We start from the raw sequence: 18,310 nt of genomic DNA on the forward strand, positions 1-18,310 counted from the left end.
AAGGCTCTATTACTGGAACATTGAAAGATTAGGATTGAATCTGTTTGTAATTTAACTAAATATATTACTTTAACTTGAACAACATTCAAATAAAAACAAACCCATGTATAACAATTGTATTTAATTGTGTTCAATAATTCCATCTACAACATACAATTGTTGATATACAATTGTAGATAACAATGTCTAACAAAAAAATAGATCACCAAAATCAGAAAATTCATGTCCTTCAAAACTCTGCTTTATGCTTGAGATCATATCATGGCATTCCATGTCCAATGCCATGGTCGAATCACCGTAGTAGCACATCTGAGGCTCCATGATCACATTGTTTACGTCCATTATATCACCAAGTTCATTAATGTCATAATCTTCAATATCATTCATCATCATCGTCGAATTTGGCATTGAGAGATCCCCCAGAGGTGGGTAATGAGATGCCATGTCAAGATGATCACTCTGGTTGAAGAAAGAAATTGGTTGTTGCTCATGATCAATAATAGGCTCCATTGATGGGATAAAATAATTAGGATTATTTTCTTCTGTAGCAAGAAAGCTATCCTTCAAGAATTTTACCTTAGTTTTGGCGGCTTCAAACTTTTCTTTCAATTTGGAACTTAAGTCTCTCAGTTGTTCTTCGGACAGATTGTTATATTGATCATCCCAAGTAGGGTACTTGGTGGTCTCATCATCATCACTTTTCTTGTCCTCAACTTTTACAAATGCTAAAGAAGTAGTACCTTGATGATGATGATCAACCTCTTCCTTCTTCTTGTTCGGGTCTTTTTCAAAGAAGTGAGATAAATCAAGAGTCCACTTTTTACGATTTTCTAAGGATTGTTCTTTGTATGATGTGAACATGTGCAGAATTATATCAGGATCTTTAGGCCACATGTAGAGTTGTCGATCATCATCATCACGGGTGGGATTACAAACAACTATGCAAGCTTCAACATCACATAGAGTAGATAATTCAAAGGTTTTCTTCTCCAAACACATTCTTCTCTTCTGGAAAGAAGCATATCTAGCCTTTTTGTTGCTTTTAGGTTCTGGAAGAATTCGACGATGTCCCATGATTCCCAACACGCTCCACCTCTGCCTCTGATCTCTCTCTCTCTTGCTGAATATTTCTCACACTCTACTACACTGACCTCCTCTAGCTCTTTATATAAACTTAATTTCTTGCTAGTTAAGTTTGGTTGGATTTGGAAACAAAATTATTAATTTAGCGTTTAGGGTTTAGTTCTGTGGCGGCGCTGCTGATGGAATTGAACAGGGATACTTTAGTAACGGGCCTTGTGAATTGCTCACTATTGGGTTTGGTTTAACAAACTTTGTTGAATCTAACTTTTTTTTTTTTTTCTTGTTGGGCTTAATCCCACTGTTTTGGGCCTATTTCTCAACGCCCCTAATAACTAGACCGGATCATCTTTTAAGCCAGATAAAGAAATGCATTCCTCTTTATATTCTTTAAGCCCAGAATAGTTATTACATTTTCTTGTCACAATTAAATTAAAAGATGAGTAGAGGGGAGTTTTGAAAGAAGTACAAATTAAAGAAAATTTTCATACATTGTTTTAACTCAGTTTCCTGCCGACAATCAATCAACTAAAATTTCTTGATGATTTTTCATATTTTGAAAATATTCACGAGGGTGTTAAAAAAAGTCTCTCTCTCTCTCTCTCTCTCTCTCTCTCTCTTTCCTGAAGTGTAAAAAGCTTGCATTTTTTATAATTATCAAATATTATAAAACAAAAGTAAAAATAACAAAAAATTTAATAATGTCTCATTGAACTTAACATTGTTCGCCACATCGTGTGTGTATTTTTTATTTATTTTTAAGTTAAAACAATTTACTTAGACACCTTATCATTACTCATACTCAAATTCCTGATCTCCCCTTAAAAATTGTTTATGTAATTTGCCAAAACAAAAAAAAAGAGACAAAACACTTGTTAGAATTGCATCTACTCAACTAGTCTATAATATCATATGTAAAAGTCGATTATATATCAAATATTAATTGGCCAGAACAATTTGACCGCGAATATCCACTTAGACGTAAGTATGCATCTATGATGAACCACAAAAAGTCCTTTATACCCCTACAAACTACCCTAACAACATTTATACCCCTAGAAACTATCCTATCTCTTCAAGAAATAATTAAATACTCCTAAATTGTAGGACTTTTTATAGTAGAGTCTTATGAACTCTTATTTGTTCACTTTTCTTAACAAATAATCGTTTAATTAGATTGAACCACATAATTAGGAACTATCTGATAATTTATTGTACATCTTCTATAAATTCTAATGCCACTAAAGGGGCTTGGAATTAGCAATTGCATGAACACAAAAACATGTTTATTCTATACCAACATTTGTGAGGTACTCTTGGTTTGTATTGCTCCTTTTGATTCTGAACATTCTTTCTCAGCTTCATCACCTGTCAAACAAATGCCATCATCATCCATCTTCTGCTCTTTATTCTTTCCCCAGAATACACTGTGAAGTCCTCCAACCAACAAAATTCCTCCTAAAACACTGAAAACGAAAGAACGTAAGCTTAGAGGAAAAAGAATTGAAGATAGTAACTTGAACCCAAAATATATTTATTTTACACAATAAATATCTATTGTAACACTTCAATTTGGTAGATTAAGAAAATGTTTAATAAACCAGTGTAAATCACTATCCCAAACTAATTATCTCCCATAGGAGGAAAGCTGAACTGAAGATTGTAGAGACCAGAGCCAACGGTGTTGGCATGGCAAGGAACACTGGCCCTTTCTTCTCAATCACCCATGCTTGCAAGTAGTAAGTAACACCAGTCACCAAAATCCCCCATCATTAGTTCAATAATCTCTAAATGGTTCATTTTAATTCATCATCATATGCAAATGTTAAACAAAAACAAGTGCTAGAAGTTAGTGCTGGAATTTGGTTTTTAAAGCTAGGAATATTTAAAATCTATATAGTTGTAATATAGGATTAGAAAATTTCCATTCCTTCATCTCCTTGACAATCATATGTGGCATTAATTAGACTATGTTTAGTAGAGAAATCTATATAGTTCATTTTAAAATCTAAAAAGAATAACAATTGTGAAAGAATATACTTTTCTTACACAATAAGCTACACATATGAGTGACATTCCATCCCAACTTCCATTCAGTGACAACTTCGAGGGGTAGCTTTTCATAACTCGAGCCTGTTTTCAAACAAAAACACCCAAAATTTAGTCAATGGTGCATGATGGGAGTTTGATAAATTTATTTGTTAGGGCATACAGGTTTCAACATTCCATGGAGATGCAATTATTTAAATTGTTTTTCTAAGCAATTGTGAACACAAATTTATATAAACCTGGAGTATTTGCATTCATTCGAGAGATTATTTATAACATAAATTTCCTTTAATTTCTTTTTTTAATCATTAATTTAAGAGAGGAGGTAGAACATTGTGGTTTCTTTTCGTATATCCTTTAGACAAGATGTTCTGCAATCAGGCCTTTTAGCATTCTTTAATGATGGCCCCTATTGGCCCTCCATAGTTGGATCCCTAAATTCCATATTAAACAGTCATCCCCAGTCAGGTTGTGGGAGGTTGCAGTACTTTCATTAATTTGTTCCTCTCTTTTTGGGAGTGAGAAGTGGTTATTTTTTATATGGCTTTTGTAATTCTTCGTACTTTCACTTTTTTTTACTTTTTGAAAATTAATTAACCTTTGTGTCCTCGTTTAATCGAGAGTGAACTAAATACAATCTAACATTTACATGTACAAAAATGTCTGCTACAGGATTTGAACCCACGTACATATAACCCGCGTATTTCACCGGTGAACCAAGCAATGGCCCTAAATGTATAAAATGAAATAATAAAAATAATAATAATAATTGTATTTTTCAAATTCTCATATTTCTAAAATAAAAAAAATTAAATAAAAAGAAGAAAGAAAAAAGAATAGAAACTCGAAAAACAAACATATTTACCTGGAATACAAGCCAGAAACCCCAAAAGGTGTTGGAAATGAGCATGAGAAAGCAGCCAGTTTTCCATGTTTTGGTGGGGAGAACATGAAGTTGACGTTCTTGGCTGTGACGGTGACCAAAGAGGCGGTGATGTAACAAGAGTTTCAAAGAGGGGCCCCTATAGAAGGCAATGGTTGCTGCTCCGCCATGCAGATTGTTATACCTGCAACCTTTGCAATGCCAGGGGTTGTCTTCAACTTCACAGTTTCCATTCTGCAATGCAACATCAATTGTTCAAGCTCAGTTGAAATTTTGAACGTCTAACAAAACCAATTCAACATACTCACAACATTGTAAATTTCTACATTTATGTCACGTCGGTCACGTAACACTAGACCATTAAAGGAACAATATTTACTTCTTACATGTACGGAAGAGCATACTTCCTTTATAACATTATTGAATGTATTTCCCCATTTTCTTTTATGTGGGTTATATAAAACATGTCATCCTGCCTGTTTGGACTTCGATCTGGTAATCCAAACAGTCCATACAAGCTTCAACAATATGTTCTACATCACATCTATACCACAGCAGCATAAAGAACAAGACTAGAGCAGTTTTATGTTTAGTTTTGCCTGTTAAAATACCTCACTTGTTGGATGGGGCGATCTTCACATTATAGATGAAAATTTCTTCATCCAACAAATGAGGTTGTGTGATTATACAAAGCATTTCTAACCTCCTGTGCAGTATACTTAACTAATTTTGCTAAACATAAAAATAACAACTGGTTAAAGACTGAAAACAACAATAACCAGCAACTTTTATGACTAATAAGTTTAATTCACAGGTTTTATCTTCTTTAAGTACTGCATGCCCAACTTTGATACTTTTCGTTACCACCCCCCCCAACCCAAAAAAAAAAATCTAGTGATACTGCCAATTTTCGTTCCAAAATAAGTTTAAATCAATTGGCCACATAATTGATAGAATGCACTCACATCCATAATAGAGCAATATTATCAAATTGAACAAACTGGAGATCCATATGAATGTGAGTGCATTCTAAGTTTCATATACACAAGGAAAGCCAAGGAGGAAGAATCTGCAGAGGAGGGCAGAAGTGAGACGAGGTAGCCTGTTTGTGCCGAGAGAGAGAGAGAGAGAGAGAGAGAGAGAGAGAGAATATTTTAATACTAATATATATATATGAACATGTATATAGCAAACTTGTGGAACCAGAATATGAATTATGGAAGAAGAATGAGGATGCCAAGTGCATTATAGTAACAATGTAAATTATTTGCTCATCCCTGTTCATGTTTGCTTTGCTTATTGTTGTCATTCCCACCTCACCACACACTATCACCATCATTGCTATAAAAGGCAGTATTACATCCTTTGAACAGGACTCTAACCCTATCTCATCTCTCTCCAAGTTACACAAAGGAAAGCAAAGAAAAATGAGAGCATAATGAACTAAAATAGATGCATATGCCGTCTTATTCTCCTAATTTAGAATTTTTTATTTATTTTTTTATTTTTTTATTTTTATGCAAGGAGAACTTATATTTTGAAAATTAAAATCTTTAATTCAGATGTGATAGATTGAAGGATAGGTTAAAATAGTATTCTGCCCAAATGGAGCAAAAATCAATTAGGGTAAATTACACTAACCTCCCCGTAGATAGGGTAAATTACAGAAATTTCCCCAAAGTGTTGGAAAATCTCACTCTCCTCCCTTCTAGTTAATACCTTTGAAACAAATCAGCCCGTCAAATTCAGTTACTTTGAAAGGTAGCCAACCCCTGTGTGATCACTCTATCAAGCTAAAAATACCTATTCTACCCTCGAAATGTCTATAAAGATGCTTTTGTCCATTTAAACTTTAAACTTGTGTAAAAATACATTTATCAACGAGTATTGATTTAGGGACCAAATTGGCATAATTCAATTTATGTTTGAGGGGGTGGTGGGAACAAGCACATGACGTCATAAAGTGACATCATATGGTGGGGGCACCAGCCCACTCACAAAAATTAAATTTGGTAATTGAAAATTCTGTCATCAATCTTTACTAGTTTACTCACATAAAATTAAGGTTTTCAATACATGTTGTGCATAGACAACTCCAAGGATATTCTCTCATCTAGGTATACTATATACATGGCTTCAAGAACCCTAAGTTAAATTACCATTTCTGACCTAACATTGAATGGAATTAGGGTTTTTAATTGCTTGAAATTTGGGCTTTAGGGTTTCTTCTGTTCTCTTCTATTTCTCTCACTATATTTGGTTCTTTCTTCTATGCGTGTGGAGAGAAAGGGACGTAGAGCACCAAAGTGTGAATAGGATCAATCATAATGAAATAAATATCTTGAAAAAAAAAATGTGAAGTTCAGTTTATGTGTGAATCACATGGTGTTTTCTGATGTAACATATGAATATTGGTATTGGAAAGTATCATATTCTGTATTGAATGCGAATGCAAATGCAAATGCAAATGCAAATGAAAATGACTTGATGAAGGAGCCTCACAAAAATGAGACTCGACTTTATGCAACAATCATGTGCAGGACAGATTTTAGGTAGCATTAATTAATGCCAATGTGAGTTTCACAAAACGTTTTGACTGTTCGGCCAATTACATATCTTTGATTGAGTCCTCCACTCCAAAAGAGCGGTTAAGGGTTCATTCCTGAATATTTATCTATAAGAAAAGGAGAAAAAAATAACATAGCTCTTTGCTTGGCGATAACTCACATCCAAATTGTACCATCCTTGATTCTGAACAATACATTATGTAAATGAAACATTAATTAAAGAGAGAAATTAAGAAAAAGAATGAGTAGATAAGATATATCTACCTGAGCAAAACTGCAAGGAAGAAAGTTATAACCGGAAGGCAGTTTTTAGTTGCAGCAGCCAAACTTGCAGATGTATTTGTAAGAGCCACACCATAGAAATTCAAGCTCAAACTAATCCGCCTAAAAGCAAATAATTAAGACCAATACTCAACATATATGTTTAAAATTTATTCATTCTTACACCACACGTAGATTAGTAACGGGTGTAAAAGGAACATTTCTTCGAGGGTAAAAATAAACAAACAAACAAATTAAAAGTAATTTTATGAAAATTTAAAAGCATACCCACACAGAGAAAACATAAAGATCTTGCAGCGGGTCACCAAGGATAACAATGGTGCATTTTTGCTTAGGAATTAATCGAAACAATTCAAGAAGGTTATTGATAATAGTATATACACCTTCCAAAGAAAAATGCAAAAGGGGCTAAGAAAACTGTGGCAGCAGCTTGTCTATAGAAGACGAACACGAAAGTGTTCATACCAACATTGAATGCAGCCTTGGAGAGCAAAAACATTACAGAATATATGGACTGAACCAGAAGAACAGCCACATATTGTTTCTTTCCATCCATTGTCATCTCTAAATGATGCAGTGATGAGCATGACTTTCTTCAACTACAAGCCACTTAGTAACTGCAAAATAGATGGGTGGACCATTGTAAAGTGTCACAATGAGTGCTCCTAATGCTGCTACAATGGTTCCCACTGATTTTGCTTGACTGCTTGAGCTCCTTATGTCTATCTTCTCCACCCTAAAAATTGAAACATGTTTTTGGAAAAATTGAATTATGCATATATACTTGCTGCAGTGCATTAAAAAGAGTGTTTATGTATTGTCTTAAGAGGAAGAAAATTACAATGATGCCACCAATTATCTGATCATATTATACGTAATCTATGCATAGAAAAAAATATATATTGAACATTATATATTTATCAACATGATAATCTCGTGATTAGTTTGCTAACCTATGCTAAACAACGCACATACAACAGTAAACTGTTCAAGTTGAAACATTGCAAGCTACACGGTAAAATTATTCTGTATTTCCATTTTTTTTAGCACGGTACACTTTAGAACAGAAAAACTCAACTACATGAATTTGCTAGTTAGATCAAGATTTATCTTTGATGTAAAATAGCATAAAAAAGACATTAAATGGGGAAAGACAAACTACATTACTTTGTGCAGCACGAGTTTAGGTGAGAACTGAATCATAACTAGTTGATTTGATTGGATGTGTAAAAAATTAAAAGTAGGGCATAAAATCTAATAAAGTAATAAGTAAGAGGAAATAAAATTCGTGGAATCATGGGTAGGACAAGTCCCCTCAATTATTGGACATAAAGTAGCCCCGCGCGTCTTTTACTGCTGAACAAAGAACACTGACCAGGTTATTAATGTAATTTTGCATCCTACAACCCAACATATATAGAATATTTTATGATGTTACATTTTTTTTTTTTTTTTTTTTTTTTTTTTTTTTTTTTTTTTTTTTTTTTCTGATGTTACTTTATATATATATATATATTTCAAAAGTTCAAGCAAACACACGCTATATAATTTTGTCTATGTTTCAAAAAGTTCAAGCAAACACACACTCAGTATATATTTTTGTTTCAATGTAGGCTCAAAAACTAAGCCTCTCCAAAGGGCGGGAGATGTTACACCATTTAGGCTAGAGTCCAATATTATTGAATATTTTATAATGTTGCTCTTGCTTCTTACCATGAGAACATGTCTCAATTGTTAAATCGAAAGACTACTGAATTAATTTCCTGATTAATAAACTAGAGAGGGGATTATGAACTAATATATTGACATAATCAATCTTAGAAGAATGTAATAAAAGCTGAAAATGGTATCAAATTTATATTAAACAGAAGCATGTAGACCCATAATCCAATATATAATTAACTACTACATTGACATAACCACCGACCACAAGCATTAATTTTGTTGTTGTTGTTGTTGATATATAATTTTTCTAGTTACTATTATTTATAAACAATTACAATTGACAAATTTACTCCTTAGAGCTTAGTACCTGAAAATAATAGCAAGCATGAATGTAAAAACTGGTGTAAGGTTGCCCAATGCGGCTGCCAGACTTGGAGAGATGTAGTTGATGCCTGCATATCCAAATATCTCCAAGCATTTCCTGCAACAAATTCAATTTTCTTTTCTTCAATTATACTTTTTTTTTTTTTGGATAACAATGCTTCAATATAATTAAATAGAACAATATTATCAATTCGAACAAACTGGAGATCCATATGAATGTGAGTGCGTTCTAAGTTTCACATACACAAGGAAAGCCAAGGAGGAAGAATCTGCAGAGGAGGGCAAAAGTGAGAGGATGTAGCTTGTTTGTGCCAAGAGAGAGAGAATATTTTAGTACAAATATATATATATGTGAACATGTATATAACAAACCTGTAGAACTAGAAGATGAAATATGGAAGAAGAATGAAGATGCCAAGTGCATTATAGTAACGATGTAAATTAAATTGCCCATCCCAGTGTTCACCGTTCTCGCATGCATCTGCATCAACGCTATTAGATAATCTCCAAACCCCAAAAACAGAGTACATCCATGACATAGAACACCAGTTAGCACCAATCAAATATCACCTAAAGCATAGAACTATAACTTGATCAATTACTGTCAATTATATCACAAGTTCAAGGTTTCTCAAAAGGAAGCACACAACCAAGAAAAATTTGTGATGATAGGCCCCTTGTCTACTGAATCAGAAAATCCAAACAAATCAACCATAACAATATCAGCACGCAAAAAAATAACTTTCCTTCTTCTAAATAAATTCCTTTTTTCTTTCTCCATAACACCAATTGCAAACACAAATACATAAAAGAATTAATACACAAATATACATACACAATGAAGGGCTGATAATCATCAATTAAGAATCTTGAAACGCCGGGAAAGCACCGTCGACCAAAGTTTGAAGAAACAGAGGAGCAAAAAGAACAAACAGACAAGCAACCCCCTCGTCGCCACCTCCGCCGCGGTCCACGAAGCCACAAATCAATCCAATTCCTTCACAAAATTCTACAATCCCTAGTCCAATGCAACTTCCATCGCAGCGATCCACTTCCTTCTCATACCACCCATAGCACAGATCAACCATGGTGGTGGTGAGAGAAAGAGATGCAGGGGTAGAATTAGGGTTGCAGAAGAGGAACGGCTGTTTGGAAAAGAAGAATGAATAGGGGCAAAATTGACTTTTCACGAGTTTTTATTTTTCACAATGAAAATGACTAAAATTTTCATGGGCAATTTCGTCTTTTTAAACATTTTAAGGGTCTGTTTGGATTAAAATAAATTCCTATTATCATTATGGCAAATTTCAGGGGTTGTCATTCTAATTAATCCAAAGAATAAAAACAACAAGAAGGACAGAAGAGTAATTTCAGATGAGCCTTTTATGTACATAAATTTAAAACTGAGGAAGAGTTCTGATTTTTTTTTTTTTTGAAAAGGCTCTATTGCTGGAACATTGAAAGACTAGGATTGAATCTGCGTGTAATTTAGCTGAATATATTACTTTAAATTGAACAACATTCAAATAAAAATAAACCCATGTATAACAATTGTATTTAAACGTATTTTATTAAATCCATCTACAACATATAATTGTCTAATATTACAACATATAATTGTCTAATATCTACAAATGTAGATAACAATGTCTAACAAAAAAATAGATTACCAAAATCAGAAAATTCATGTCCTTCAAAACTCTGCTTTATGCTTGAGATCATGTCATGGCATTCCATGTCCAATGGCATGGTGGAATCACCGTAGTAGCACATCTGAGGCTCCATGATCACATTGTTTACGTACGTTATATCACCAAGTCCATTAATGTCATAATCTTCAATATTATTCATCATCATCGTGGAATTTGTCCATTAATGTCATAATCTTCAATATCATTCATCATCATCGTGGAATTTGGCATTGAGAGATCCAGACCCAACGGGGGATAATGAGCTGCCATGTCAAGATGCCATGTCAAGATGATCACTCTGGTTGAAGAAAAAAATTGGTCGTTGCTCATGATCAATAATAGGCTTCATTGATGGCATAAAATAATTAGAATTGTTTTCTTGTCTAGCAAGAAAGCTATCCTTCAAGAATTGAACCTTAGTTTTGGTGGCTTCAAACTTTTTTTTCAATTTGATACTTAAATCTTTCAATTGTTCCTCGGACATGTTGTTATATTGATCATCCCAAATAGGGTACTTGGTGGTCTCGTCATCATCACATTTCTTGTCCTCAACTTTTACAAATGCTAAAGAAGTACTATCTTGACGATGATGATCAGCCTGCTCTTTCTTCTTGTTGGGGTCTTCTTTAAAGAAGTGAGACAAATTAAGAGTCTACTTTTTACGATTTTCATCAGATTATTCTTGGTACGATATGAACATATGCCAAATTACATCAGAATCTTTAGACCAAATGTAGGGTTGCTGATCATCATCATCATGTGTGGGATCATAAACAACTATGCAAGCTTCAACACCACATAGAGTAGATAATTCAAATGTCTTCTTCTCCAAACACATTCTTCTCTTCTGGAAAGAAGCATATGTAGCCTTTTTGTTGCTTTTACATTCTGGAAGAATTTGACGACGTCCCCAGCCTCTGATCTTTTTATCCCTCTCGCTGAAAATTTCTCACTCCACTGCACTGGCCTCCTCTAGCTCTTTATATAAACTTAATTTCTTGCTAGTTAAGTTTGCTTGGATTTGGAAACAAAATTATTAATTTAGCGTTTAGAGTTTAGCGCTGCTGATGGAATTGAATAGCCATACTTTAGCAACGGGCCTTTTGAATTGCTCACTATTGGGTTTGGGTTTATCAAACTTTGTTGGATCTACCTTATTTTATTTTATTGTTGGCCTTAATCTCAATGTTCGGGCCTATTTCTCAACACCTTAACCCTAATAATTATGAGAGACTCTTTTCTTTTTGTTTAATTAATCTCAATTAATTGTATATTAATAATTTGGAGAATTATTTTTTTAAGAATATGTTTATAATTTTTAAAATTTAAAATTAAAAAATCTCAATTAATTGTATATTATAAATATTTCGAAACTAAAAATGGCACTACCCCCAGGGCCCCAGTCTTAAACAGTAATACCATGCTATACCTACACATTAGACAAGGGTTTTAACAGCTTGTAGATGTGAAGGGTGGTTACTTTAACTTTTACTACCCCAGTCTTAAACACTACGGAATTAGTTTCCAAAAAGGATTTGATGAAATACTGACACTAATAAATCCGGATTACTAGGAATTTAGTAGTATTTAGGAAACAAACATTTAAGTATTTCGCTTACCTTTTTACCTAAAAAAACAAACAAAACAAGAAGATATAAATACGCACTCGCTAATCTAGTTTTACCGTCTTAATATACCAAGGTAATTTTTCTTCAAGTCAATTCGCTCTCCAGATCCCCTTTCTGCCCTAACCCTAGCCCCTAGCCCCTAGCCCTAGGTCGTCTTCTTCTTCTTCTGCTATGGCCTTGGCCATGGCCGCGGCGGCAACAACAGCAGATCTCTACGTTAATGCTTTTACTATGGGTAAATATATCAGTGAAGGTATGTGTAATTATATCAGTGAATGTGTTGGTGATGGTCATGAGGCTCTGCCGGCCTCTATCACCTGGATATCGAATTCGGTGTGAATCAGACTTATCATTCATCAGATGGAGCCCTTAAAAGCAGAACCAAAGAGAGTATAGGAGATTTCACATCACTACATCCATATCACTCCATGACCTATGATCCCCTCTCCACAATCATCGCTCGAATGAACCTTCCCTTCCCGTTGCAATGTTTTGAGTACCCCAACATGCCGGAGAACAAGTTTTTGAACGTCCACGACCTAATCATTCATCTTTTGGAAGATGTTCGTTCCACGGCGAATACACGTTTTTCCCAATCTGAATCTGCAGCAGGTCGAAAGTTGTTATTGTGCTTGACAGTCGACATTGAAAGAAGAGTTATCTTACCCCGCCATGAAATTGAAGCAATTGACCGGTTAAGGAAGAAGGAAGAACGTATGTTACAACTCCATCAATTTGTTTCTGCCATGGTGCGGACGGATTCCGAAGATCCGTATTTGGACTTTTCTTCGGTGGAGAGGCGAATAGGAAGGGAAGTGAGGGACACAGCGCCCACAGAGAAAGCCTTCTTGGACAGGAAGTATGAAAAAGAGTTGGAATTGTCATTGTTGGAACAAGCTATGGGTGACTACTTTCAGGAGCCATTAGAGACACTGACATTTCAAGGTAATAATAATATTGGGAAGGAGGACCAAGTTCTGTGTGGTATATGTAAGAATGAGATACTCATTGGATCCCGAGCTACTTTTATGCCATGCTCTCATATATACCATTTCCGATGCATTGCAGACTGGCTGAAAAGGAGTCTTATGTGCCCCTCGTGTCCCTTCAAGTTGACAACCTCCTAATCTAATGTAAGCATGTAATAGTGTTTAGTTTTTTATGATCAAGCTTAGACTATCTACATGAATGTCAATTGTTTTTGTTTTTGGATGTAATGGCAACACCTAAAGTTAGGATCTTGGCTTTTGGTTGTATTAAATCTCCTTATTTTACAACTAACTTGTTCAAAACAATAACAAAAAAATTCGAACTTTTGTTTTTTTGTTGAATTGTTTGTGTTGATATGGATTTGGGCAATTGGGCCACGTAATCCAAATTAAATCCACTGTTCAATTGGAACTTTAGCCTTCCAGAATCTGATAATTATAATGTTAGCAACATCCTTGATCAATTCGAGGTTATGAATTATAAAGATTTTAGATAACATCTAATTGCTGTAATTCCAAATGTATACTTTAGTTTTTTTTAAACAGTTGATTAAATGTGTTAATCAACTGTTTGATGTACATGTTTAGACTATCTACGTGAATGTCAATTGTTTCGTAATGGCAACACTTAAAGTTAGGATCTTGGCATTTGGTTTTATTAGACATCCTTATTTTACAATTACGTTATCCAAACACATGTTTCCCGAGCTACTTGCATGCCATTCTCTCATATATACCATTTCCGATGCATTGCAGACTGGCTAAAAAGGAGTCTTATGTGCCCCTCTTGTCCCTTCAAGTTGACAACCACCTAATCTAATGTAATCATGTAGTGTTGAGTATATATGATCAAGTGATTTAATTTTACAGTATATGTGGCACTGGAACAATGTTCTAATTATATTTTAAAACCTAGCTAAATGTGTTAATCAACTGTTTGTTTGATAAGTTTAGACTATCTACATGAATGTCAATTGTTTCTGCCATTTTCACTTATGGATTTCAGTTTTTGCAGGCAAGCACAATAACAGGGTATACAGTAAATAAATAATTGCTATTTATTCAGTTCGTTCCTGAATTAGATTTTGTAGCATTGATCAATGTAGTTGCACTGAATTAGATTTTGTAGCTTTGATCAATATAATTATCAGATTACAGATTGGATTAATTGTTTCCCTTGGTTCCATTAAATGATTTTTGATCAATATGATGATAGCACATAATTGTTTTTTTTTTTTTTTTTTTTTTTTTTTTTTTTTTTTAATTTTTTGGAATATAAATAAGTTGTTTTTCTTCCCTCTAGTTTTGTGTCTTTTTTTTTTCCTTGCATATGTATGGAACAAAAGTTGGTTTACTGGATTCGTTTGTTGCTGTAATGGCACCAAAAAAAGTTAGGATCTTGGCATTTGGTTCTATTAGATGTCCTTATTTTTCAACTGTTGTTTTTGTATTGAATATTTTTTGCAGATATGGATTTGGGTAATTGGGCCTCTTAATCCAAATTAAATCCACCATTCAATGAAACTTTAGGATTCCAAAATCTGATTATTATAAATTTAGTGACCTTTGAGTTTGGAAGTTCTTTACTCCCCCATTTCATGCTATTTAAGCATGTATTATTTTGTTTACAATTCTCAAATAATTCTTTATTGTATTAGATCATTTAAAAGTGTTTTCTAGCAAATATTTGTTTTACGATTCTGTTTATAACATGAGAAATGGATTTGTGCGGTATGCTAATGTGATGAGAAAAGTAATATTTTATTGAAAATGAGACATGTTGAATCCGATTAGACATTCAAAAACTTTTCCAATTTCAGGTTGTTGACTGGTTCAATCTTGGCTCATGAGATGATGCATGCATGGTTGCGGCACAAAGGTGCTTATCTGAGAAGTGCTATATACTGGAAATTACCATTGGGATTGCTTTACAGGTTCTCCTAATCTGAGTCCAGATCTTGAAGACGTATCTGCCAAGTGTTAGCTCATATGTGGTTAGATTCTGAGATTATTGCTATCTCTGGTGGTAATGTTGCTTCAACTTTGTCACCATCTTCTTCTTCATCATCCTCTAGTCCACATCCTCAAAAAAGGATAAACGGTCTGAATTCGTGGTTTTTTCAAACACCAAATCGAATCGGATACTTCTCTATACTCCCGGCTGGGAATGGATAAACTATACCCCAATACTTTTGAAAGAAATACTTGTTAATATATAGAAAAATATTGAAGAAAAATGAACATATACATTTTCTTTATGTATACGACACTTTTCGTTTAATGTTTAGTTAAGAAGCAGCTCTATTCTGCTGGTACATAGTTCAATCCTTGATGAACTATAATTCTAAAGTAAAATGAACACATACACTTCTTTTTTATTCCCCTCTTCATTCAATTGGGGCTGCATTTGGCATTGTTGTAACGCATCATTAAGTGATTACTGATAAGGGATTATGAAAAAAGTACTAATCAATATGAAGTTGTAGAAAAGAAGTGTTTGTTTGGAATATCTGATTAGTGTTGTCATAGTCACTAGTGATTATATTGATGACATTAGTCACACACTGCCATTATCGACTTGGAAAAAGATGCTGGAATGGGAATATTTATTTTATGTTCTTGATAATATCGACACAAAGGATTATAAAAAAGAAATATGATAGAATATTCCAAATCTGAATCTGCAGCAGGTGGGAAGATGGTATTGATGTTGACAGTGGACATTGAGAGAAGAGTGATTTTACCACGCCATGAAATTGAAGCAATGGACCGGGCAAAGGAGAAGGAAGAACGCATGTTACAACTTGATCAGTTTGTTTCTGCCATGGTGCGCGGATGGATTCGAAAGATCCGTATTTGGAATTTTCTTCGGTGGAGAGGCGAATAGGAAGGAGAGTGAGGGACACAGCACCGACAGAGAAAGCCTTCTTGGACAGGAGGTATGAAAAAGAGTTGGAATTGTCATTGTTGGAACAAGCTATGGGGGAGTACTTTCACGAGCCATTAGAGACTCTGAGATTTGAAGGTAATAATAATATTGATGGTAATGATGAGGATGATGATAAGGGGAAGGAGGAACAAGTACTTTGTGGTATATGTAAGAATGAGATGCTCATGGGATCGCGAGCCACTCGCATGCCATGCTCTCATATATACCATTTCCCCTGCATTGCAGACTGGCTGAAAAGGAGTCTTATATGCCCCTCTTGTCCCTTCAAGTTGACAACCACCTAATCTAATGCACATATATATATATATATATTGTGTGTTAAGTATATATGATGGTCAAGTGATTTAATTTTACAGTATATGTGGCACTGGAACAACATTCTAATTATAGTTTTAAACCTAGCTAAATGTGTTAATCAACTGTTTGATCTAGAAGTTTAGACTATCTACATGAATGTCAATTGTTTCTGCCAGTTTCACTTATGGATTTCAGTTTTTGCAGGCAAGCACAACAACAGGCTACACAGTAAATAAATAATGGCTATTTATTAAGTTCGTTCCTGATTTAGATTTTGCAGCATTGATCAATGTAGTTGCATTGAATTAGATTCTGTAGCTTTGATGAATATAGTTATCAGATTACAGATTGGATTAATTGTTTCCCTCAGTTAATTAAATGATTTTTGATCAATATGATGATAGCACATAATTGTTTTTTTCTTTTTCGGAATATACTTAAGTTGTTTTTCTTCCCTCTAGTTTTGTGTTTTTTTTTTTTTTTTTCTTGCATATGTATGGAACAAAAGTTGGTTTACTGGATTCGTTTGTGGCTGTAATGGCACAACAAAAAGTTTGGATCTTGGCATTTGGTTCTATTAGATGTCTTTATTTTGCATTGAATATTTTTTGCGGATATGGATTTGGGCAATTGAGCCTCTTAATCCAAGTTAATTCACCATTCAATGGAACTTTAGAATTCCAGAATTTGATTATTATAAATCTAGTGACATCCTTGATCGATTTGAGGTTTTGAATTATAAGGATTCTAGATAACTTCTATTAGCTGTTATTCCAAATATCCTAGGTTCATAGCCAATCCAATTTCTGAATAGATACACTTTTGGAATGCTAAACTTAAAGAACTCAGAATTTTCTCTCTTCCTGGTATAAGTCAGTTTCAGAATCTCACTCTCAACATACATGATCTCTGACAATAAGGTTCTTAAGTGCTTTCAAATTTAATATGCTAAATATTTTCTATTGGTAGGGATCATTTATCATTAGAGCTCCAGACACCCTTCAGCATGAACTAGTACAATATTGGAATAATTAAATTTAGCAAACATGTACTTATCAAAAAATAAATAAAAATTTAGCAAACATGAAATCTTTAATCTTCTGAAAAGTGGTTCATTCTACTGCTATGGATCAGCCTTTGTCAGAGCTTTAGATGCTTCGGCCTGCTGTATAGAAAAGCAGTTAAGTTGGTAAACCAGCAAGCCCTTATTTTTCTGGTCTATGCGTAGTTTATACCCCAACTAATTAAGATTAGTATCAACTAATCTCAAAGTTGTTGCAACTTCAGTTTGTAAATTGGAATATATATATATATATATATATATATATATATATATATATATATATATATTTAAATCCACATGGTTAATCAGCTCATTTGCAAAAGTAAAAACTCTAGGAATTATAACAAAATTGTAATAAACAGTTCAAATTTATATCAAGTTTTATGTATTGAGGTTAAAGGTAGAATCTGAAAATTGCATTTTGGAACTGTTTATGGAACTGTTTATTGTAGGACAAATAAGATTATAAGCTGGCAATTGTGGATGGGACTTTTGGTGATTGATTGTTTTCCTAGCAAGGAGATGGTGTTGGTCTTGTACTCAACGAGGGGAATGGGAGAAACTAATATCATTCCTTTAGGTGCTTTACATTTTGTAGCTAAAGCGCTGCACAGATGCACCAGGATGAGAATAATTCGGTTCACAAAATCAGTTTAGTCCCAATTCTAAAAAACATAGAACCAAATATCAAATCGATCGGTTTTTTGGTTCTATCGATTTTTTGTGCCCCCCGTGTCCCTTCAAGTTGACAACCTCCTAATCTAATGTAAGCATGTAGTAGT

General features: G+C 33.9%; 2 protein-coding genes and 1 pseudogene across 7 annotated transcripts; 1 reads left to right on the forward strand and 2 right to left on the reverse strand.

Moving 5' to 3' along the window:
- Positions 1-1,692: 1,692 nt before the first annotated feature.
- Positions 1,693-10,135, reverse strand: LOC132283396 (WAT1-related protein At5g64700-like; annotated as a pseudogene).
- Positions 10,136-10,872: 737 nt separating this feature from the next.
- LOC132281979 (agamous-like MADS-box protein AGL82) lies at positions 10,873-11,439 on the reverse strand. The gene is made up of 2 exons (XM_059783624.1): positions 11,314-11,439; positions 10,873-11,253 (listed from the first exon to the last, which is right to left on the reverse strand). The coding sequence occupies exons 1-2, from the start codon at positions 11,437-11,439 to the stop codon at positions 10,873-10,875; spliced, it is 507 nt and encodes a 168-aa protein (XP_059639607.1).
- Positions 11,440-12,301: 862 nt separating this feature from the next.
- Positions 12,302-17,035, forward strand: LOC132284438 (E3 ubiquitin-protein ligase SDIR1-like). Of its 6 annotated transcripts, none has more exons than XR_009472272.1 (3): positions 12,302-13,362; positions 15,039-16,243; positions 16,670-17,035. XR_009472272.1 is itself a non-coding variant. In XM_059786555.1 (3 exons), exons 1-2 carry the CDS (start codon positions 12,658-12,660, stop codon positions 13,354-13,356), a joined length of 576 nt encoding a protein of 191 aa, XP_059642538.1. In that variant the 5' UTR covers positions 12,302-12,657; the 3' UTR covers positions 13,357-13,362; positions 15,039-17,028. The 6 variants fall into 6 exon arrangements, 2 of the variants coding, with proteins under 2 accessions (XP_059642538.1, XP_059642537.1); XR_009472271.1 differs by having other exon boundaries at positions 15,039-15,244; positions 15,906-17,032; XR_009472273.1 differs by having other exon boundaries at positions 15,039-15,244; positions 15,909-17,032.
- The last annotated feature ends 1,275 nt before the right edge of the window (positions 17,036-18,310 follow it).

The sequence above is a fragment of the Cornus florida genome, unplaced genomic scaffold (genome assembly GCF_030987335.1).
Source record: "Cornus florida cultivar Cherokee Brave unplaced genomic scaffold, ASM3098733v1 CherokeeBrave_3.0.0_Hap2_Chr11, whole genome shotgun sequence".
Taxonomy (NCBI): domain Eukaryota; kingdom Viridiplantae; phylum Streptophyta; class Magnoliopsida; order Cornales; family Cornaceae; genus Cornus; species Cornus florida.